General features: G+C 45.6%; 1 protein-coding gene across 1 annotated transcript in view; it reads left to right on the top strand.

Annotated features, from left to right (window-relative positions):
- Window positions 1-24,867, top strand: part of SLC1A2 (solute carrier family 1 member 2) — a 405,944-nt gene that overhangs the window by 261,468 nt on the left and 119,609 nt on the right. The window contains exon 2 of the mRNA XM_069623362.1: window positions 21,043-21,182. Within this exon, the coding sequence (XP_069479463.1) occupies window positions 21,043-21,182 (140 nt within the window). The remainder of the gene's footprint in view (window positions 1-21,042; window positions 21,183-24,867) is intronic.

The following is a 24,867-nucleotide window of genomic DNA, read 5'->3' on the forward strand; positions in this document are numbered from 1 at the left end:
GTGTCTCGTATTTCAAAGGGCTTGGGCATGTGCATGACTTGGGATGCCCCTCCCTCATTTTGTGTCTGTTGGCCGATATCTTGCGCAGTGTCCGCATTTCCAGGTGCAGTTGCCGCTGTTCCCACCCCTCCAGAGGAGGATGCCGTGGTGCTTGCCGTGTCTGACATGGCTGCAAACTGATGCTGTGCCTGTGTGTGGGCGAATACGCGTGGTGCTTTTCTTCCCCACGCTCCTGGCTGGTGTCACGTGGGGCAGGGACACGAAACGCTGTGTCCTTCAGCGTGTGGCGTGGATATGGCTTTCCGGCGACACCCGCCGGGTGTGCAGCATGCACGTGTGTCCACGTAGGCAGACTCGCGGTGTCCGTGCGCCTTTCCCAGGCGTGGTTACGCGGGAGACAGGGCGGCATGGTTGAATATTGCTGCGAGCCGGCCTTGTCAGTGTGCGCCCGCGGGGGCCCGTGTGCTGCTTCTGGGCCTTCTGTCACGCGGGAGGCGGGGCAACGCAGAGTGCAGCTCACCGCTGCCGAGGTGCGCCGACGCGCGATAGTGCCGACTGCAGACCTCGACGCGGCTTCGGCGGGGCCCGTACCTGCTCGTTGCCAGTGTTGCACCCTCGCCTGGGGCACGGTCTCCTGGAGCGCGCGCGCTCACGCAGCAATGAGACGCGGGAGCCGGTGCTGAGTGCTGCTTACTTTATTGCGTACATCGGCGGAACTGCCGAACCCCGTTCCCTGTCCCTCCCCTTCCCCTGACGTCACGTCCGGCCGTCATGTCCGTGGGGGCCTCAACGGAGGCCCGCCCACACAACGATGTGGGCAACCCGACACAGTCCTCTGCCGGAGAGTGGAGCGAGGGAAGGCAGGCACCTTTGCAGAAGCGGCTTTAGAAAGCACACGCGCCAAAGCAACCAGTGCTTCCTTGAGCAGACCGCTTTCAGAATACTCTGCAGTGGTGCAGTCTTCTGAAAGCTGCCGGCTCCTTGAAGCGCAGGTGTGTGTGCGTTGTGGGCAAGCCCCTGGGCCTGGGAACATGTCTTGCCGGAGTCGCGCTCCGTCGTGTTCCTGCTCATTTCCTGCCCTATGGGCAACTAAGCCTTCGTCCTGCACTTAATAGTAAGTGGTGAAAACCTCAGTCAGAGTAGGTTCGTTACAGGAAACCACTTGACTCAACTTAATTAAAATCCACTAAAAGGCTGGAAATGTACAATACCATATTAAGTGACGTGAAGTCTTTTTACACCTTCTCAACTCTGTTCTTACGTTTTTACTCTTTCTCAACTTTGTTCTTACGTTATGCGTATACTTGGCTTTATAAATCACAGAGTACCCCCTACATTACACAATGACCGTTGACACGAGTGGGCCTGATTCACAGAACAGATTCCTATGGGATTTGCACCTTTATAGAAACGCTTCAGTGAATCGGGCCCCTTGTCGCCTTGCATAGATAGCCTCAAACACGAGAAACAGTGCTCTACCAGGTCCCAGGAAAAAAGGAGGTGAGTGTGTACAGTTCGGCAATGGACAGACCGTAACAACGACACGTTCTCTGTACTGCAATCAGAGCCTCCCTGTGCCACTTAGTGGGCCTTTAATCACTCGGTTATTCACCCTTTAACTGTTTGCAAAGTGCGAAACCAGTTGATGTGCCTACCACTGAGGGGCGCCATCGCAGCAAGGAAATCTTGTTACAGTATTTGTTTAGCTCTCACATAAATACCGTATATTATGAGGATATAACCTCAACAATGCCTGCATTGACAGCGCATTGTACTGCCGTTTTGTTTGTAAAATGTGTTGAGTAAGAACCAGAAATGGAACATGCGTAACTATTTTCTTTGATATAGGAATCCAGAAATGTGGGAAATGCACTTTGTGGGGCAAACCCCTTTTTTCCCTCTCACCGATTTGTTGTGCTACATTTTATGCAGTTATTGTAGATATAAGAGGTCCAAATACTAAAAAAGAAGCGCAGAACTAATTAATAGGTTCCACAGGCAGTGGTCGATGTGGGCGGGTGTGGTTGGGAGCAGTGCTCCTCTACTTTTGTAAATCAAGGACCCGATTCATGGAATTTTTGCACGGTGCAAAATGACTATGCACTGCTGAAAAGTGAGTTTGCACTGCCCACACAACCCCTGCTTCATGGAACTGTGCACACTTTGCACTGTTCCCTGAATCGGGGCGTTTGTTGGCAGTGCAAAGTCAATTTTCAGCAGTGCATAGTCACTTCGCACCGTGCCAAAAATTCCATGAATCAGGCCCTACGTTTGACCATTCCTATGTGTTTATTTTTCCAAGAATCTGTTCCAGAATGGTTTCGTTTTAACATAAAAGTGTAGGAAGAAGTTGAAACTTGCACTTCAGTGCACTGGACGTTCTCTTAAACAGCAGGCGCATGTGTTTGGGGGTTTGCATTGTGTGGTGGGAAGGGCGTAGGCGATGGGGGTTTGCTGGGAGGGGCGGGGGGTGCATGTGAGCAGGGAAGATAGTTCCACTACTTCTTTTCGTACACTTCGACCACTGGCAACGGGAAGTGATGTCACAAGTGTGCCTACATCCCACTTCCATTTCCTAAAATAACATGGCATGTAAAAAGACTAGCGCAAATTATAATCTCTATAATAGTATAGTGATTCAATATCACTTACTTGGCTAAAACATCTAATGATATTGACAACCGTATGTACGTTTTCGACCACAACAAACACCAACAAATGTCTATTCATTTACATCAGAAGGGCAAAGAAGGGTGAGTGGCTTTGCAAAGACAGCTGCCTGACTCAGCGCATGCCCAGTGTTGGACATGTCTCCTCTTCCAAGAGAGCAGAGCTAGGAAGCACACATCATCTCCCCACAGAAATATTGTACGAACGTTATTATATGATATATGATATGACATAAGTCATTTATAACGCGCCTGTACACAAGTATTTCTAGGTGTTTCTATGCGAGAAATGTTGCAAAATATTGCAACCTGAAATGACTACACCTTTGAACTGGAAATAAGCAATGTGTACATAGCAACCAAAACTGCTTGTACTTCTTTACTTTTTGCTTTTCGCTACAAGGTGGCGTTATTGCAGCACCGACAAGGCAAAACTATTGCATTGAGGTGCAGATAGGAGGGAGATGGGATGTGAGGCAGGGACGTAATTTGGCGGTTGCTAGGGGTCTGCAACCCCTGGCAACTACCGTAAAATCCCTCGCACTGTCTATGCGACCCCTGGGGGAGGGCTCGGATTTCAGGAAGAAATAATGTCTTTTTGATTAATAATTTCCATTTCAGTTTTCCTTAATGGAAATGATTTCTTTTTGAAGTCAGTCAGAGTAACTTCAAAGGGAAATGATTTCATTTGGAAATCTAAGCCCGCCCCCAGGATGTGGGTGGTTCTGGTTCCTGTGCTCTGCTCTGCATGACAGGATCAGAGCTGGTTCCTGCCAGAGTCATGCCTGCAGAGGAGGATCTGCAGATTCTGGAACATAAGGAATTTCTTTTTATTTTATGTAAAAATGTATGTGTGTGGGAGCGTATGTGTTTGTGTTAAATACCTGTATTACTTACTGGTAATCTATATTACTCCCAGTCCTCCTCTTCCTCGTCCCAGTACTTGCATATGAAGCACCTTGCCTCATACATAAGTACTGCAACGAGGAAGAGGGATGTTGAGGTAATACTGGGCAGGGGAGTTGATTTTGTGGGTTGATGGAGGAGAATGCGAGGGGGAGGGGACGTGTGGGAAGGGTGAGGCAAAATATGGGTGCACTAATACATAAAGGTCATCAATGATAAAGCAGGAATCATATGTATTAGTGTCTAGATTGGCATTTTGGTACAGCCAGTCTAGTCATTTCTTAATCTGGCATGACATTTTTACTGGGCAGCTAAAATAAAGTATGAATGATAAGTGTTGTTACCTATATAGCCCGGCATTTGGGTGCACCAGTATATCCTTTTCTTTCTGTGTCGTGGCATATTTTCTGGGCATATATAATGAAGTAAGCACCATAAGCATTCATTTTGGTGCAGCTAGTCTAGCAATTTATTACTGTGGCTTTACATTTTGCACTGGGCATCTATAATAAAGAAATCATGATAAGTGTAGTTACCTGGCTAGACTGGCATGTGGGTACAGCCAGTCTAGCCTTTCCTTACTGTGGCATGGTATATTTGTCTGTGCATCTATGATAAAGTAAGCACAATAAGTATGATTACGTGGTTAGATTGGCCTTTTGGTGCAACCCATCTAGGTATGTCTTACTGTGGCATGGACATTTTCTACTGTGCATCATCACGGCTTCAGCAAACACGATAAGTGTTATTAGTACCCGGCGAGAGTCAAGCAGAATGCAACACGCATTCTGATTGGCTCTCGCCGGGTCGTTACCGGGCCGAGAATCCTTCGATTCTTGGCTGGGATTCCAGCTGCCTCGTCCTCGGCGGGGGGCGTGGCAGTCCCTCAGCCAATGAGGAGGCTGGAAGCGGGGCTATCCCCGCTCTGAGCCTCCCCACGGCTGAGAGGCTGCCTCTGCCCCCCACCGGGGACTCGGGTAAGGCTTTTTTTTATTCCCTTTCCTCCCCTCTCCCTTCCCTCCCCAACCCCACTTACCTTCTTGTTCCTTCGTCAACGTTGGGGACGCAGGTACGTTTTTTTCTTTTTCTTTACTTTTTTTACCCTCGCGGCAGGGCTAACTATGGGCTCCAGGGCATTAACGGAATCGGTAATGCCCCCCCCCCGCTCAGGTCATATTGCTTAATTATGTGTCTAGCCTACGTTGTGCAGCAGTTTTGACATGTGTCCTTATAATGGCATTGCATTTTTAATAGCAAAGTGGTAAGATAGTGCAGCGGGTTGAGTGCTCGCTGCTTCAATCTATGTGTGATCTGCAGCTTGCAGGTTCGAATACCGGCAAGGCCATCTCAGCCTTTCATTCTTCCAAGGTTGATAAATGAGTACCAACTTCAGTTAGATTGATCATTGTTTTTAAATCTGTGCTATGTTTAGTGCTTTGGTGAAAGCGCTATCCAAATAACAAATCATTGGGCCTCATTACGACCCTGGCGGAAGACCATGGTGCTATTAGCACCATGGTCCATGCCGGTAAATGACTGACTCTGCCATGGAGAAAGGGGGAATTACCACCCTGTTACAAGGTTGGCGGGGCGGTAATTCCCCATTGAACATTGGCCCTTCTCCGTTCCCATTTTTGCCCCATAGGGCTCAATGGGAATGGGGAAGGCGCTAAGTACGGTGCCGCAAATTGCGGCACCGTAATTAGCACCAAGGTCCCTTTGCGGGTCCCTACTTTAACGGCTGGTCTACACCAGCCGTTAAGGTCGAGTCCCGCGAAGGGACCTCGTAATTAGGCGCTAATAAGTTAACGGTGCCGCAGCCTTTTACGGCGCCGTTAACCCATTAGCACCTGGATCGTAATGAGGGCCATTATCTTGAATGAAAGCTTTAATGCTCAGGTGCATTGTTGGTGACTTGCATCTATTGGGATTTTGGATACTGTAATATTGCAGAAACTGGCAATGTAGGGGCTTTACTTATCATATAATGACAATACCTGACATGTAGAATATTATGGAAGTAACAGGCCATACAGTGCTGAAATGGCGTGGAGTGCCACGGTCGATGTTGATTCTATTGAGTCTAACCCTATCATATCATGACTCCATCCCTGGCATATGAAGGCAGCACCCTTGTTAAAATCTGGTTGGTATTAAAAATATCCATGTCTGCTTTAGTACCCATTTGATATTTTAAAAATGATACATTTATGTACATTTTTCATGCCTGCAAGCCACTTCTGGGGTTGTCACCAGGGTTAAAGAGGAGCTGGTGCCATCCAGGTCATAGGTCATGTGACATCACTTCCTATGATGTCATACAGTGTGTGATGTCACTTCCGCTACCCCAGGCACTTTGGTGAATCGATGTCCTTGATGTGAGGACAGACAGAAAGCCTATCAGTGCTATTTGGTTATTTACCCATCTTTTGACCTCCCATGGCCATGCTAATCCCTAGCGCCATTCCCATCCAGTACCTGACCTTTCCGCTAAAAAAGAAAACAGACTACCACGACCTCTTTGTGTTAGCTCTCTCATGCAGTAACATTACACTTTGTACAATATTGGGCCTGACGATGTTATTTCTAAACCATCTTCTGAGAGTTAATGGCTACATTGACATAGTTAATGGGCTGCTGGTGCAATAAAAATGTCTTAACAAAGCGTGCCTTCAGAAACATGATTTGTAAGCTATATTTGTGTCCTTACATCTGTTGCTTGCACTGAAATCACCTTAAAACAAGCATTAGCCAAGCCAACAGTTTTGTCGTGTGTATAGCTGTTAGACATAATATGCCCAGGTACTCACACCATTGTCCAGCTGCTGCCATCTTAAGGCCAGGTAATACCATTATGTTAGTGTCTGGCGAATGCCTATCTCACAAGTCAAAACTGTTGTCTTTGACAGTGCTTATAGAGTCTCAGTGTTGTGGCTATGCAGCCTGTATTCATAATGAAATGGTCTGTGAGCACATCCGTTGTTTTTTGTAGAGCTTGAGCGAGCCTTTGGTTGCTATGTAATCTCTTTTGAGGACATCTGTTGGCTTGCAGCCTAGTGTGGCTCTAAACTAGAGCTCTCTACCTGATGCAGTTCGATGACTGATTTGTGCTATATCAGCCCGACACAGTTCTTAGGCTCGAGCTTGCTGCCCGGTGTGGGTCCTTGACTGAAGCTCTCTGCTCTCTGCCTGATGCGGTTCGTTGACGTGTGTGTTGGCAGGTGCTGATGTCCATGCTGGAACACATTTCAGGTGGCAGCTACGATCGGGCCTGTGAAAATGCAGTGCGAGTGAGAAAATAGAAAAGGGAATTGGAGTATGGAAGAGAGATAGATTTGAGAAAGAGCGGTTGAGTGTGGGGTTGAGTGAGGACAGGAGGAGTCGTTGTTTCGGGAGTCGTATATACTGGCAATAAAAGGGAAGATAAAACCCAATACCTCTAACTGGGGATGTCGTGCTTCACGGCCAGCGGCAGACCATAACAGTGTGTGCTCCCTGCCTGATGCAGTTCGTGGGCTCGAGCGCTCTTCCTGGTGTAGCTCTAGAATGGAGCGAATTCCTGATACAATTCTATTACCTGTGCTCGCAGCCCAATGCAGTTCTTGTGCTTGAGCTCTCTTCCTGGTGATTTTCTAGGGCCAGAGATCCCTGCCTGATGCATTTCTCGTGCTCGAACATGTTCCTTTCTTTGGCTCTAGAATGGAGCTCATTTCTTGATAAAATTCTATGACCTGTGGTCCTGGCCTGATGCAGTTCTTGGGTTCTAGCTTGCTGCCTGGTTTGGTTCTAGAATAGAACTTATTTCCCGATACAGTTTTATGACCTGTGCTCCCGGCCTGATGCAGTTCTTTGGCTCAAACACTCTTCCTGGTGGTTTTCTAGTGCCAGAGCTCCCTGCCTGATGCAATTCGTGGGCTCGAGCGTGTTCCCTGGTGTGGCTCTAGAATGGAGTTAATTTCCTGATACAGTTCTATGACCTGTGCTCCTGGCCTGATGCAGCTGTTTGGCTTGAGCACTCTTCCTGGTGCTTTTCTAGGGCCAGAGCTCCCTGCCCGGTGCATTTCTTGGGCTTGAGTTTGTTCCCTGGTGTGGCTCTAGAATGGAGCTAAATTCCTGATACAGTTCTATGACCTGTGCTCTCGGCCGGATGCATTTATTTGGCTTGAGTGCTCTTCCAGCTGCTTCTCTAGGGCCAGAGCTCCCTGCCTGATGCAAATCTTGGGCTCGTGCTTGCTGCCTGATGTGGCTCTAGAATGGAGCTAATTTCCTGATACAGTTATATGACCTGTGCTCCCGGCCTGGTGCAGTTCCTGGGCTCGGGCGCTCTTCCAGGTGTTTTTCTAGGGCTAGAGCTCTTTGCCTGATGCAATTATTGGGCTTGAGCTTGCTGTCTGGTGTGGCTCTAGAATGGAGCTAATTTCCTGATACAGTTCTATGAACTGTGCTCCCAGCCTGATACAGTTCTTTGGCTTGAGCTCACTGCACAGTGTTTATCTAGGGCCAGAGCTCCCTGCTTGATGCATTTCTTGGGCTCGAGCTTGTTCCCTGGTGTGGCTCTAGAATGTAGATAAATTCCTGATACAGTTCTATGACCTGTGCTCCCGGCCTGATGCAGTTCTTGGGCTCTAGCGCTCTTCCAGGGGCTTTTCTAGTGCTCGAGCTCCCTGCCTGATGCAATTCTTGGGCTCGAGCTTGCTGTCTGGTGTGGCTCTAGAATGGAGCTATTTCCTGATACAGTACTATGACCTGTGCTCCCAGCCTGATGAAGTTATTTGGCTTGAGCTCACTGCAAAGTGTTTTTCTAGGGCCAGAGCTCCCTGTCTGATGCATTTCTTGGGCTCGAGCTTGTTCCCTGGTGTGGCTCTAGAATGGAGCTAAATTCCTGATACTGTTCTATGACCTGTGCCCCGGCCTGCTACATTTATTTGGCTCAAGCGGTCTTCCAGGTGCTTTTCTAGGGCTAGAGCTCCCTGCCTGATGCCAATCTTGGGCTCGAGCTTGCTGCCTGATGTGGCTCTAGAATGGAGATAATTTCCTGATGTAGTTCTATGACCTGTGCTCACGGCCTGATGCAGTTCTTGAGCTAGAGCGGTCTTCCAGGTGCCATTTCTAAGACTAGAGCTCCCTGCCTGATGCAAATCTTGGGCTCGAGCTTACTGCCTGATGTGGCTCTAGAATGGAGCTAATTTCCTGATGCAATTATATGACCTGTGCTCCCTTCCTGATGCAGTTGTTGGACTCGAGCTCTCTTCCTGGTGCTTTTCTAGGACCAGAGCTCCCTGCCTGATGCATTTCTTGGAGCTAATTTCCTTATACAGTTCTATGACCAGTGCTCCCGGCCTGATGCAGTTCTTGGGCTCGAGCTCTCTTCCTGGTGCTTTTCTAGGGCCAGAGATCCCTGCCTGATGCATTTCTTGGGCTCAGGCCTGTTCCCTGGTGTGGCTCTAGAATGGAGCTAATTGCCTGATACAGTTCTATTACCAGCGCTCCCGGCCTGATGCAGTTATTTGGCTTGGGCTCACTGCACAGTGCTTTTTCTAGGACGACTGCAGCACTCTACCTGTTGCAATTCTAGGACTGGCACACCTTGTACGATGCAATTCTAAGACAGGCACTCCCTGTGTGATGCACTTCTAGGATTGAATCTCACTCTCTGATTGGGTTCTAGGACTGGAGCTACCCTGCAGTATCGGTCTAGATTACGGCTAACACTGTCTGTCATGGTTATAGGACTAGAGTTCCATGATTAAGATGCTGTTCTAGGCCAGAGTGCGAATGAGGGGTGATGGTGGCGGGCTACTAGCCAACTGAGGGCATAGTTTCCCGGACAATAGGTGGAGGGCAGCAAAGGATGAGTGAACGTTGCTAATGCACAGTGTGCTTGACTGCGTTCTGGGAATGCCCATGGAATGTTCCTTGCTTCGGAATGTTGACCTCTGCCCTAGGTAGTTTTGGAAAATTGAATTTTGGCCTGTTGATGCAAGGAGGTTTTGCAAGGCTAATCAGTGCAAGAGAAGGGATGCCAAGCATGGCTGAAGATCATAGGACTGTTACAAGAAGCACTCAGTGAACTACCCCCAGGCCAGGCCCCACCACATCTGTTTTTTAGTGCATGGTGAACCCCTTGTTAGAGAGGTCACCAATGGGCTCCATGTGTGGCATACCATCCCACCTACACTCCAGATGTTGGGAGCAGACACCGTCCAGTGACTAACGCGTTCACTCTGGTGTATTTCTCCCTGAACCCCAATCCCTGCTGCTCCCCTTTGAGAATCTGTGTGATTCTGTGCACATCGCTTTATCTCGCTCTGTTCCCTCATTTGACGATATGAGTGGGCCCGCCACAGCAGGCTAAACGTTTAGAGTAATGTATAATAGCTGGACACGTACACTACTGGCATGTTTAACTACTTGCAGCTGGGACCATGTACAGGTGGCAATAAGCTGGGGATGTTTACTGGCTTCTAAAAGCGATGCCTTGAATCTCTCAGTCGCTTTATTTAGGCAAGTAGCACAGGTTTCAGCAAAATGGGTGAAGGACTGACACCACGACAGACTGGACTATGGGGGATTGGCCTACAGAGGAATGGCTGACACTAAGAGAGGTGGGAGGGCGGGGTATTTATACTGCTTCACCAAACAACCCTCCAAACTAAGGGGAACAACCCTTCACAAAAATACAAAAGGTTTGGTGAACAGTGTGTTGACCAGGTGGGGCATCTACCTTAGGCTGGATCAAATTAACTCGGCTAAAAAATGATAGAATATAGTTCTCCACATTAGAGTGTAGAGAAAGCTAACCTAGACGGTGCTACACAATAAACCACATTTATCAAAATTTATACATTTTATTAAATTGATCAGCAATAATTTAAAACATCAAATCCTTCAAAGAAGCAATTTGTTTATAGTAGTACAATAAAATGACAAAATGTGAAATGTTCACAAAACAACCTCAAACAAAAACTACACGGGAAACAGTGACAATAGTCAGAACCATAATTGGTCAGGTTCCGTCTCACAAATTAAAGAAAAAATCACTAATCTCAGGAATTCACAATTTTAGGAAAACACACAAGGGGTCAACAAATTCACCCACAATGTGTTCACAACTAAATTACACCAAAGTACTCACACTGCATCATACCCAATCAACCCGACAGAGGAATCGGACATTTCATATCAGACAGGGGATGTCACGTTATATAGTTCATATTTGATACTGAGTACATCACCACCGTGCAGGTCTTAAAGTGCGGAGCCATGCCCATGTAGAGTGGAATTCTGCTTCGCCCAGGGTGGCATTCAGACTGTGGTCTGTGGAGTGAAAAGGAATCAGGGTCAAGGAGAGTAAGGAAAGAGGACGAGTGGGAAAAGTCAGGGAGACAAACCTGTGCAGACTTAGCCTGCAACATGAAGGGCCCGGAACCCATATAGGGCGAGTGATCCTGATCCTTGGGATGCCTGGGTAGCTCCTGGTGTTCTGACTAGAAGAAACTGTAAACAAGAGAAGGGCAAAAGCTTCCCTCATTGGCCAGCAGATCTTTCACGAAGGCGGTTACTAGCGTGGTGGGGATATCAGGTTGCCAGGGTCGGACTGGGACAAGAAATAGGCCCGAACACCCAAAAAAAAGTGGCCCACCCCTTGCCTCAAAAAAGTGGCCCTCAAACCATGATCCATGAATCGCGGCAATTCACGACTTCACAGAAAATGCAACTTATGGAGGGTTAATCTGTCTGTTGCATGTTGGTGTGGTATAGACAAAAAGAGGCTGCCCATGTACCGGGAGGACTGCAGGGCCTATAAAGCTATAACTGGGGGGTGGTCCTACCCTCTAGAATTCAAATGCATGCAATACAATTTAAATGCACAATAGTTTGAACCCTTGCGAACACCCAATTTAATGGGGCATTCACCATTTCTAACAAACACAAACTGCTAATGAACATATATATCATCCATATTTTGTAGAACAGCTTTTCATTAATTAGCTGATACTATGGTTTTACTTTGCATGTTTTTTAGAGTATTCTTTTGTAGAGACAAAAAGGTGATCAACATGGTAGTGACAAGCCATTGATGTTGAACATAGTTGTGTCTACAGTACAGTACACAAACCTAAAAGTTTACACAGCGTGATAAGTGCGTTAACATATTTCGAGAACAACTCATGAATAGGTGAAAACCAACATGTAGTTAAATACAAAGAACACAGAGTGTATGTGAAAGTAGGAGGAGGGAGACATTCGCTGAAGGTCTCCTATGCCCGGCTAGAGTCTGACCTCGTAGCATGTTGGTGTGGGGCAGTTTTTTTGGTCAAAGTGGGCCATTTTTTGGCCAACATGGCCAGTAACAGTTTAATGAGTTACTTCACTATGCGGCTAGTATTTTTAACCATTGTTGCCTATTTCAATATTCTTTAAATTGAACAATTTGATTACAAATGCAGGACTACAAGTCCCATAGTGCAATATGATGTGACGACAGCGGGTAATCTGAGGGTGTCTCACAGGGCCCCCACACTGTACTGATGTTGGCTGCTGAGCTCCCCGTTGTGCAAGGGTCTATGTGCAAGACTGGCAGGTGTAGCCATTTTGTACTTGTATGCAGTTCAAATGGCAATTAGTCTTGTTTGTTGGATACAGCCTCATGTGTGCAGCTGGTTCCATAACATGCTAAGTGTGGCTATCATATGCCTAGGTTACCCAAACACATGTACACATGATTGATCCTTCACAAAGCACACCGGCACCACAAGACTACATTTCTAAGAATACACTCTACTTATTTGACACAGAAATTCAAACATGCCCTACATTACACTTTGCCTCACTATGTAGAAACTCCCGATGGCAATACATGTCCCACACTGCACTATGACTGACACAGTGCAGAGCACAAGGAATTCCATGTCCCTCAATACATTATTCCCTACTGATTAATGATGTCACCAATTACCATAGGTGTTCTCTCGGGTGATACTTGTAGGCACCTATACTGGGTGAATCACGGGGCTGGCAGATGCGTATGTCGGAATGCATTCCCTCACTGAATATTTACACCCTCATAGTGCACAGCATGCCTTGGAACACATACAGCTTCTGTACATCTCTCCTCACCAAACTATAGGTCCCCAGACTGCCCTCTGACTCTTGTGATCTACTTATCACAATATACAACGTGGCTTACTTACGAAAAACAGAAGGCTATGTATCCCATAAACCAGCTGGCCGCCCTCAAAACAGACACCTCAAGATGTCTACATGTTTCAAAAAGCACTCGCTCTGTTCAGAGGCATCCAACACAATATAGAGAAAATGAGTATCAAAGGGAGCCAGGAAAAGCAAGCCAGAGATGGATTATTCGAATTGTGAGTGGAAAGATGAAAGAACACGTTTAGCAGAATCATAGATTGAGCGAAGAGTTGCTAGCTTGCTAAGCCGCTAGACCAATCAGAAGGGCAGAATAGCAGTCGATTCAAGAGAAGATGAACAAATGCTCAATAAAATAAAATAAATAAGGCCACAATTAGAATTTTTCGCAGAGTAAAAGGAAAGAAAAGGACGAGCCTTGTGCATGTTATACAAATGGAAACTACAGGAATGAGCAATGTTAAAAATGTAAAGGGAATCAGATCACAAATAACATCAGGATTGTGTGTTATCCTCCCCAAAGCATGGCAGCAGCATGGAAGCATCTGGCAGAACTATGTGGGATACATGTTTGATGTAGTTACAGCCAGGGCATACACAGGTAGTTAGACAAGAGTCTCAAAGGCAAGCACCTTTTGCATGATCCCATCCTCTCTGATCCCAACCATCAACTCACTCAGGTATCACATACCACACTCAGCATTCCACAAATACCCCGCATGTCAGCCACTGTTGGTACAACATAGCAAGGTCACAGAACACCACACACCTCCTTTCCTAAAACAATCAAAAAGTCCTCGCACCAATACCAAGATGAAACCAACCAACCAACCAACAGAGAATCCATTCAGAGAACCAATACTCACATACAGACCAAATCGTCATAAAGCATTAAGGAGTGAGCACTACCATGCAAGGTGTGCCATGATGCACATAAAACGTAAGCGGTCCAACATATCAACCAACATAAGCACGGGCAGGCTTTAAAACATGCCCACAGGGTAGACGAGCAATAACGTCTTTTTGCGGAACCTGAGCCGGATCCAAGCTCTAGATGCAGAGCAAAACTTGTTACATTGCAAACACACTGAAACCCCAAAATCGTCCCTTCGTCTCCATACCACAAAGCTGGGATAAATAAGCAGGACGTAATTCCTGTGTGTGCTTGGAGTGGTGCTCTCACTGGTCATCAATAGGGCATGCTGTGTACGTACCTCGTGAAGGAGGCGGCCCGGCCAGCACGTACAAGGTAAGGGAGGTGGGGGCGTGCATTGCACCCTGCCTGATGCTATATCACTGCAGAAGCCGGGAACCTTCAGTAATCAACAGCACCCCATCTACGGTCCATCCCGAGACCTGCTGCCATGCATGCTCCCAAAAGCGCTATGAGCTGCAAGGGCCAGGGCTGCAAGTCGTGCTGTGCCTAATGTACCTATCTTCCCACAGAATACATGTTTATTCATGTGTAAAGTGCACACGCTTCTTGGCGCTGAACCAGGCAATAATGTAATATATTTTTAATGGTTAATGCAACGCGCTTCTTGACACTACAGCAGGCAATAATTGACATCTCTTCGCTCTAGCTCTAAAATGTGTATTCATTTGTGAAAGCAAACCGCTTCTTGGCGCCATAGCAGACACTAAAGTGTATCTCTTTCCTGCTCAGACTCGCTGGGACTGGGAGTAATATGGATGTCAGTTGGTAAAAGCGCACACGCTTCGTGGCGCTTCGTGGCGCTGTAGCAGAGAATAATAATGCATATCTCTTCCCAGTGGGACTGAAATGTGTATCCATTTGTAAAGCACCAATGCACATCTCTGCTCGCTGTGGTGATGCCACATGTGCATTCTGTTATTCATTTGGAAAGCACACCTGCTTCTAGGGGCTGCAGCCGACAATGTTGTGAATCCCTCCCGCTGACTCCGATAGCTTTATTCATGTGTGAAGCGCAGACGTTTCTTGGCGCTGCAGAAGACAATAATGTACAGTCTTCCCACCGGCTCTTATATGTGTGTTAATTGGTAAAGCACACTGCTTCTCAGTAGGGTTAGGAGCAGCAGACTAGTTGGACAGCACAGACCAAGACTTGGAGGGCTGTGGCTTGAAGAACAGAGGGCGAGTGATGGACTAATCCTTCACTGAAGGAAATGTGCGTGCGCGGACTGCGCGCATGTGATCCTTTACTGTCCAGCTTGCATTGAACCTGTTGGCAGTTGCAAACAAAAGGCCCTCTGAAAGGGTGCCCAATGCCTGGCCAGTGGCCACATGTCACACAGCAAAAAACTGCACAATGAAACAGTAGTCAAAAGGGATCGTGCGAGAAGGCCTGCAGCCACTTCACATGTCTCCTTAGTGAGTTAAAGCGGACTACAAGTCCCAGCAGTCCCCGTAGTTGGGTCGCCATACCCCCACCGCAATGCACATTAGCACTTAGGTGGGCAAGCCAATAAAATTAAATGGAGAGTCGTGCCAGATCCAAGCCGGATGTCTGGCTTGGCCCAAAGAGCCAAACAACAAGCTGAAACATTGAAAGACGTGTTAAACGGCATAATATTATGTAATTAACTGAAGAGACATAATACAAAATGTTGTATTCATCATCCCAATAGAATACTATAAAAAATCATTGTCTACAAGCAAAACTGGATTAGAACGTTTCTGAAGAACGATGAACTCACACCTGGGGGTCCTTGAATGAAAGCGCAACAGGGTGGGGGGGCATGACGATACCGGTCCTTGACCATGCCGACGACGGCTCCTCTCCTCCACTGCTGGCTGTGCTGGCTGCTGCACACTCCCTTCTGGCTGCTGCTGAGGGCGGCCTGAGGCTGAGCCACATGAGGTGCCGAAGGTGGCGGTGGAGAGCGGGCGTGCTACTGCTGCAGTCTGCTGCTACCTCTGTGTGTGTACCCAAAATGCCCAGGCCAAGCAATACCCTGACGAGAGAGGTCACGGGATTGACCTGACCTCTTCATGCTGAAGGCGCACAGTTCTGCATTGCATTGGCTCACAGTCGCTGTCATTTCCCAGTTCCCAGCCCCAGGGCACTCAGACAAAGTTACTTTCAACTTTGTAAGTGTATCAATTTGATGTTGTAACTTGGCACCTGCAAAGTTGAAAGGAACTAGCCAACTTGCAAATGGACTGTACTGCCGTGTGCGCACTGCGAGGCCAAGCCCGGCAACCCAGACAGGGTGGGTGGGGATAGGTGTAACTAAGTGTTACAATTCGCAATCAGAAGTGGCCTGGCAGGCGCCAGCCATGCTGTCGCCGGATGCCAGACCTGTGGGCTGAGGGAGGACGCCACACTAAAGCAGGCCAGCACCGGGGGCTGGTTCCTGAAGTGTGAAGGCTTCACAATGAAGCCCATGCCTTTGCCGAAACCGGCCCACATGGTCTTCAGGAACCGGCCCACAGGTCCCAAGCCATGATTTTGCATCGGCCACGGGCCGATGGGCCGACGACCCAATCCGACCCTGCAGGTTGCATCATGCTGTGGTTGCCTGATGGACTCCTGATGTGTTTAGAAGTGCATAGGAGTTGTGTGGGCTACTAACTAGATCATCTTATTGGTTTCTCTCCTGCTAATGGTTGGAGGGGGTTATGGTAAAGCTGTGCCCACTGACGGAGGGGTCTCAAAAAATAAGTGGGGGCCTAATTAGCATATGGAATGGGTAAAGACGGTTCTACGTTTAATCAAAGTGAATTACTGTGTGGTACACTCCGACAAAATAACTTGGTGGTTTTTTGTTTTGTTTTTTATTTTTCTTTGGGTTCCCCCTTATGACTATTTTCAAGTTCCAACCTCTGCCCCACACCATTCCAACCCCCCCAATTCCCCTTACCCATTAATACATATATATGTTTACTTCACCACAAAGTTATTTTGGCAAAGTGAATTACCACAAAGCAATTCACTTAGATAAAAACAAAGCACACGGTAAAGGTACAGTAAGTGGCACCAGAGGACTTGCCAGACCCTTCCAGTAAATGGGGATGTTCTGTCCCCTCGTGTCAAATGTACTTGATTGGCGGTACATCTGCATGGAAGATATGTGCTGGGAGGTGGGGGGGGTGAAATTCTGAAGTCCAATCAACTTGGTGATGATCATAAACTACTGCCCACTTTCCTCACCTAAGGTTTCCCATCGGAATCTTGCCAATTATTTAAACAAAAAAAGGCAGAACGTGCACGTGACTTTCTGCAAGTTCTGATTATAAGCTTGTAGCATTTTAAACAATTGTAATGTACTTGTAGGGTTATTTTCCTTTTGCAAATGTAGAACTGCAAGTACCAGAATGCAAAGGGATGTAAGCATCTCCACTCTGAGACGTGTATTTATGTACGATTAACCCTTGATGGAGCTTTGTCCACCTCCATACCTACGGCTCGTGGCCTTAAACAGGGCTGTCTTTTGGCATCATCTGTTTTTAATTATTTTATCCATGATATAGCTTTCATATTTCAAAATCTTGATTCAGATTCTCCTAAAATTAATCATCGTCAGGTACAAACCCTAATGTATGCTGACGACATGGTACTGTTATCCAAAACTCAAATTGGCTTGCAGAAACTGCTGACTGCTTTTGAATCTTATATGATTCGCAATGAATTAAAAATTAACTCCAATAAATCTCAGATAATGCTGTATCAACCAACCAAAAGAAATAAATCATTCAACTGGTACATTAATCAGGCACAATTGTTGATTGTGCCGCAATACACCTACTTAGGTGTGTCATTTGAATTGCGTGGGTCCTTCAATGCTCAAGTGGACGGGATTCTGAAAAAGGTGACAACGGCCGCGTCAAAAGCTAGTGTGATTATGTCTAGATATGGCAAATTTTCCATCATTCCGGCCCTTGCTTACTGGAATCAGAAAGCAGTGCCGTCAATATTGTATGGGCTTGAAACTTTTACATGTCAGTCTAAATTTGTCTTCCACAAATGGGAAAGCCAGTTTTGGAAAAAGATACTACAATTACCAGCCTGTATCCCCATTTCGTGGATCAGATATGAACTAGGCCTAATCTCACTCGAAACCCAATACATCTGGCGTCTGTGTGCGCTTTTCAGAAAATGCCTTCTTGCATCCAGGGATCAGACTCTACTTTCAGAACTTGCTCTTCATATGTTTCGTACTACACAAACATTTTTTGCCTCTTGGGCGACTACTGCCTACTCTGCATTGAGTAGTGCTGATATCTCCCTTGATACATTAATTAACAATCCGGATAAAGCTAAACGTCAGCTATATGAATTTGACTGGATTAAGACAAATGAATTGTGTTTATCCTATTGTGATGGTAATGTTTCCCGCTTTCCTCCAAAAAAGATGAGAACACCCCATCCTTATCTAGTCAAAGCCCCAGCAGTCAATATTCGCTCTGCAATCATGCGTCTACGTTTTAACATTTGGCCAACTAAAGCCATTCTTCACAGACGCAAGCAAATAACAGATCGTGATAACTTTTGTCGCTTTTGTAAGAACAATTGTCAACCTGAGACTTTGGAGCATCTTATCATTGAGTGTCCTGCTCTCACTCTTCATAGACTCAAGTTCTTGGGTCGACATTGCCGCCATTTAGGTTTCCTAGACTATGAAGCATCATGGCTTACCATTCTGAACTCTACGTACCTGCCTATTCAAACTGCAGTTGTTAAATTTATTGAAAGCTTGTCCCTGACAAATTCAGATGGTTAAACTCAGTGATAATCTACCCTCCAGCCTCTTGCTATCGTGTCTTGACATTTATGCTATGAACCAATGAGTGCACTTTCTTTTTACTATGTCTTAACTTGGTCTATGTGCGTGGTAAATTGTTAACTTATCTTTTCTAAATACGACTAGTTGTCGTATCTTGTTGTTTTTATACCATGTCTTTGTCATAACAATTTTTATCTCCATTGTATTTTACTTTGTATAATATTTATTGTTGTGTTTCTCCTATTTCTTTTGTAACATCTTGAAAGGTTGATTTGTTTCAACCAAATCAAAAAAAAAAAAAAAAAAAAGTAAGCATTATATATTGGGGTAGTATAGGAGATTTCAAAGGCTGTGTGAAGGTAGAGCTGAGTGTTTTGCTATAAGAACTCATGTTCATAGGTCTTGAGTGGATGAAGATGGTTGAAAGGAAAAAGAGACAGTGAACATCCTTGGAGTGACTGAGCAGTATTCAGTCAGGACGGGCACATCTTAAGGTGTAGTGAGCAGTTGGTCATGGTGGAGAACAATTAAGGAAAAGAATACAAAATAATGTCATCCTATTAAATACGATGTACAAATTGCTAAATCGTGACGTCCTCTTCATTAAATTGAAAATGAATTAATAATATCAACTTTTGTTAATTCCCTAAAATTTGCCTTAAAAATGAGCTGTTGATACTGAGTTAATGTAGGGATTATCCCTCATAATCCTTCTTCTGCGAGAAACCCTATCCTTCCACCAATCACCCTGAACAACTGAAGTCTTCATTTTGTTTTTTGTTTGTCTGCTTTTAATTTACTAATTTTTAACATAGTCATTGGGCCTCATTACGAGGCTGGAGGTAGCCTTGCAGGTTTTACTGACAAGGCTACCTCCAAACTCTCATCCAGGTCCAGCACCCGCAAATGGGCAATTACCGGGCAATTCCGGCTCAGCCGGACCCGGTAATTGCCGTTTCGCGGGTGCCGGGCCCAGTACATCCCCTTTCCCATTTGAGCCACATAGGGCTCAATGGGAATGGGGAGGGTGGTAGCACCGGTACCATTTGTAATGGTACCGATGATACTATCATGTTCTGCTCACGGGTGCCGGTACGGCCCCCAGGTCAGACCTGGTGGCTGCAAGGGCACCCACGAGCACAACTCCTAGTATGGCGTTTCGGTAGCAACGGTGCCGTTCGTGATACCAGCGCTGTTGTTGCCTTACCGCCTACTTGTAATGAGGCCCATTATGTTATATTTGACCTGTCACCATTTGTAGTTCATCGATCATGGACTTCTTTAGGATTTCCTAGATGGTTATACGTTTTAAAATGGTGCTGCCGTGTATTTTGGGTCATGGTATAGGTTTTCTATGATCTGTATGATGATCCCCTGTTTTGAGGGTGGCTTGTAGCAGTTCTTTTGAATGCTTGCATGTGATGAGTGGGGCTATCCAATCAGCCCATTTTTTGGGGAAGTTTGCTGGGGAAGATGTAACCAGGAAAGGCGCCATCTTGACCCCCTTTCCTTAGGGCATGCGTGGTGATGGGGTGGATCATACATGAAGCATTTTAACAGGATTGATAAATGTTCTTATAGGGTTGGATCAATTCATTCCACTGGTCACAGTGGGGGAAGTTTTGAGTTTCCCCAGAAGTCTTATTTTCATTGTATTATTGATGGGCAACGTTAACTTTGGACATTCCTATGGGGGGTTTGCTGTTTCTTTACTGGAAAGATCACTGTATAGTATCCTTGAAGTTAGAAGTGGTGGTGGCATTTCTTAAGGCTGGTCCAGCTATCTGGCTTTCTTGGGTTAGAAGTGTGATGGAGCTGTGAACCAACCAGAGCTTTTGGAGCACCTGGGTGCTTTGTGGAGGTGAAAGGTCCTTTAGAGTGAGACCCATCGATGTGGCTTGGAGCCGTAAGAACAATAAGTGATTTATCATTAGAGGTAGTCACTGTAACTGATTGATCAAACTTTAATGTTGATGATCACCATGCCCCTAAAACTGGTTTCTGTTTGTCGGTATTTTAAATATATTACTTTGGTGAGCTGAACAGTCCAAAAAAGAAACAAAAACTGCAACCTTTTCCATGCGAATGGCAGTGTTTGCCGGGAACTGCCTCCTACGTGTAGAAGCAGAGAAAAAAAAAAAGAACAGGAAATTAAAGTAAAGGACACCAGAGAAAGAGTCTGGAAAGGGACAGTACTTGGAAAGATAGTGTTAAGCTAGGGATACGGGGGGAGGGGGTACTATGGTGTTTATATGAGCGGCACTAAACGTGGGACCCAAGGATAGATCAAGGTGGTCCATCTCACTCCTCCTATGCTATTCAATATACAGTTCATTACATTTCTAAGTGGGTTAAAGCACTTTCTGCAGACAGTTGTGACACTGATAAAACGAGAACCATGTAGTCACTTTATGAAAGACCTGTATGTTAGGGTCCTGAACCACTCTCATACAACGTGCAATAGGAATAACAGTGTTTTCTTTTTATGTAGGATAAGCCATGACCATGTATTCTAACCCATAACTCGCATATCTGTAATGCTGCGCAGCCCTCATTGCTTATTCCGTGTTGACTTACGTATGCCCCTATCATTCCTTTTCTGTAGTGCCAACAACATGCCTAAACAAGTGGAAGTGCGGATGAGCGAGAGCCATTTAACCACTGACGAAATCCACCCAATGAACAAATGCCTCAAGATCTGGAAGAAGCTGACGGGAAACCTTCTGCTTACGCTCACCGTGCTCGGTAAGGACCCTTATCCATTGACTATATACATACATCGCTGCACCGCGTTTCTTTCATAGCGGCGCGTCCTGAGCTTTTCCTGTGGGTACCCCAGCTTCGATGGAGATTGTCAATAGACATCCTATATGGTGTGGAGAGAGTTTATAGATACATGTGCAACTTCAACTAACAGGCAACACATCTAAAATGACGTATATAAAACAGAGTGTCCATTGTAATGTCCCTTGCATAGTCACAAGGCAATTAGGAGCAACACTCCAGCTATCTGGCCAGCATTCTATGGTATACTGGCCTACACTGGCACTGATATCCTTACATGGCATTCTGCTAGTCCAACAAGATGCTCATCCACTGGTCTCGTGACACCATAAACATGGGACTCAGCTGTGGAAATATCCCCCAATTGGGGGGGGATGCCCCATATGAACATGCCAGCTCAGCAAGCTGGCACTTCAACACTAAATATCAAGACACAGCTCTCCATTCCATACTTATAACACTTCTATATGATTGCATGATGAAATAATACATGTGTTCTAAACATTTGCCTTTGTTCAATGTATTTGTTAAATATGTATTGTTAATTAAAAAGTCATCAAGAAGAGTTGCACACGTGCTAATGCAAAATCACCCCAAATGGCTTAATATTACTTAAAAAAAAACACTTACATCAATGGATGATTAATAAACATGTACGGGATAAACTTTAGAATATTTGAAGTCATTTTTCTAAATAAACTATATGCTGACAAGCAATTTCTAAATTTCAAGGTACCAGCTCACTGAGCAAACACTCTAACTCTCCAAAACCTTCGTCCATCTCTCCAAAGCATCTCTCCTAAGCAACACTTCAACTCTCTATACCACCTGTTCAACACTCTGTGCTAACACTCAAACTCCCTATTCCTTCACAAGCACCCTCCATGCCATCTTTCCATTTCTCGATAGCAGTGTTTCATCTACCGATACAGAGTCTGTCAGTACCCACAATCGACCACCTCCCTGGTAAGTTTCCTCCTTCCTGTACCAACATTCCACAACGTCACACCAACAATCCATTTCTACTATCAACACTCAAATTCCCCTTACAAGCAATCTGGCTCTACCTTTAATGTGCTAAACCTCCACAGCAGCACTCAAGTTATTCATACCAACACTCAATGTCTCCATACCACCACTCACGCTCTCCATAGCCACGCTCCAACTCTGCATAACAATCCAGTTCTCTATTGGAAAAAACACCCTATTTCACCCATAATGTGCTAGTCAGCTGGTTGGCAAGCCATGGCTGGATGTCCCAGAAGTCAGAGCAGTCTACTTGCATGGTCAGGATTCTCCAGCAGCCTTATTAAGTCAAACTCAAAGGGACTCATACTTGCCATAGTGAAGTTCAGTATCAAGTTACAGACAAAACTCCAAAATTGAATTGCTAATAACATTTGACTTGCATGACGGATTTGGCTGATATTTTGCAAACAAGAAAATGGTCACGCCATTGCCTCCCACCCCCGCACCACCCTACACCTTACCGGAAAGTTTGGGACAGATGGGAAAGATTCGCTATAAAATTAAAAACTTATTAAGAAAGCAAAAAAATGCTGGTTTCTGTCTACTTCTAGTCATTTCCCCGTAGAGAAAAAGTCAAAATTACGCTGCAACGCACAGCAAAAACCGCTGGACAGAATGTACAAAAAAACGGGTTTGAAGTATTGACTCGATTTCCGGGAAACGAAGACTGGGGTTAATCCTCCCAGTAGTTGTTAAAATATTTGATGGGGAACGGGCCGCCCCATTCTCCCAATATTACAGCTATATATGTGTCCCACAATGCATCAGAAATGCAAGAGATAACCACTGTTATAACATGAATAACCATGGTGAGTCAAAAACGAAAAGTGGAATAAAATGCCATTTGAGGAGGAAAAAGGATGAAATGGCATTAGGGTAGATGTGGGGAAGAGGAAAGAGGACACTCTGTGAAATTGGTGAGTTGGGGGGTGCCAGGAACCAAGTTCAGAGCTCAAATGTTTTCACTGTTATAATAGAATGAAAGTGCATCACATCAAATGACGAGTGTTTGGGGGAATGGGAGATGAGTAGGGAGGGAAAAAGGACCTGAGGGGAGTGGGAGAGCATGACAGAGGGGGGTTACTTGGTGGGTGTCTGGGAGGGCAGGGGAGAATTTTGGATTTGGTGAGCATTTATTTTTCTGATAAACATGGTTATTTGGGTGCGTTTACAGATGCCATGGCTAGTGTGTTCAAAAGAAACATAGGAGTGGGTCCCGAGGAAAGCTATTGGGGAACATGTACAGTGCACACATGTACAGAGGACACAGCCGAAGGCCAGTGTGCCAAAAATAAAACTAATTGTGTGGCATGGCCAAAGGCCATGGCTAGTGGGTCAGTTTAGGAAACCTATTGGAGCAACATGTAGAGTGGCCAAGGCCGAAGTGGCTAGTGTGACCCGAGGAAAGTTGTTGGGGGAATATGTACAGTGGACACGGTCAAAGGCCACGGCTAGTGGCCCTTAAACAAACTATGGTATAACAACATTTTTGAAATTCACTGAAAACATAAGTTAAGGTGCAGTTAATTTGAGCAAATATAATGCAACAAAGCCCTTGAAATTCATCGGATGTGGGAAGTCATGAACATGCCGGTAAGATAGCTCGGCGGGTTGAGCACTCGCTGCTGCGATCTGAGCTTCATCAGCAGGTCGCAGGTTCGAATCCCGGCCAGGCCAACTCAGCCTTTCATCCTTCCGAAGTCGATAAATGAGTACCAATTTCGGTTGGGTGAAATTGTATGTTAATATGTGCTCTGTAAAGTGCTTTGGTTAAAGGCGCTATATAAACAACTTATCATTATCATTAACTCGGAACGTGATATATAGAGGCCATGGTGTTATAACTATTTTGTCGCCAGTGTTACCACTGTGTTATTATTGGTGGCACCTGCTTCATGCAATAGGTGTAATGTTGGAGGGCACACAAAATCCAGTGTCACTAATTTGTTTAATTTTTCTTTCTTGTGGGGGCTTGGTAAAGTTTGTTCTTTGATGTTCGAAGCTCCTTTCCTTAACCCAAAAGAAAAATAACAAAACAAATGTGAAAATGTTGTGGTGAATAATTCTTTTCCTGCCATGTTCTTGCCAAACTTGTTTCACCCCAGCCCCACCAGTTACACTTTTAAGAACCACCATTCAGGTTAAAAGGAAAGTAGAAATGTATATGTCCAATTTTATCCTGTTTGATGGATGCTCCAGAATCCTTAGTAAACCTTCAATGACATTTTTCAAAGTTTCAAAACCACTATTGAGGTTTTGGATAACTTTGTGAAGTACACATTTTGGGAAAGAAACACTTATAGGTGGATCCGGGAAGGGAAGCCAATGAGCGAGTTAGAGAAGCCTCTTTTTTGGGGGTTCACATTGTCTCTTCGCTGGCACAGAAGCAAAGAGAAATGCCTTGCGTGCCATTCATTGGTGGCAATGCATAGGTTTGCAGAGCATCACGATGATTAGGGACAGTTTTTTGACTTGACATATTCTAGTTGAGCGCGTCAATTGTGGGAAAGTGGTAAGCATCAAGAGTCTCTTGATCTTCATCGCAAAGTTCATGTGTAAGAAAACAGTGTCATGCACCTGCTGCAGTTGTTGTGCCATCTCCGTCATCGGGGGCACC

Source organism: Ambystoma mexicanum, chromosome 11 (assembly GCF_040938575.1).
Source record: "Ambystoma mexicanum isolate Mex_15411 chromosome 11, UKY_AmexF1_1, whole genome shotgun sequence".
NCBI lineage: Eukaryota > Metazoa > Chordata > Amphibia > Caudata > Ambystomatidae > Ambystoma > Ambystoma mexicanum.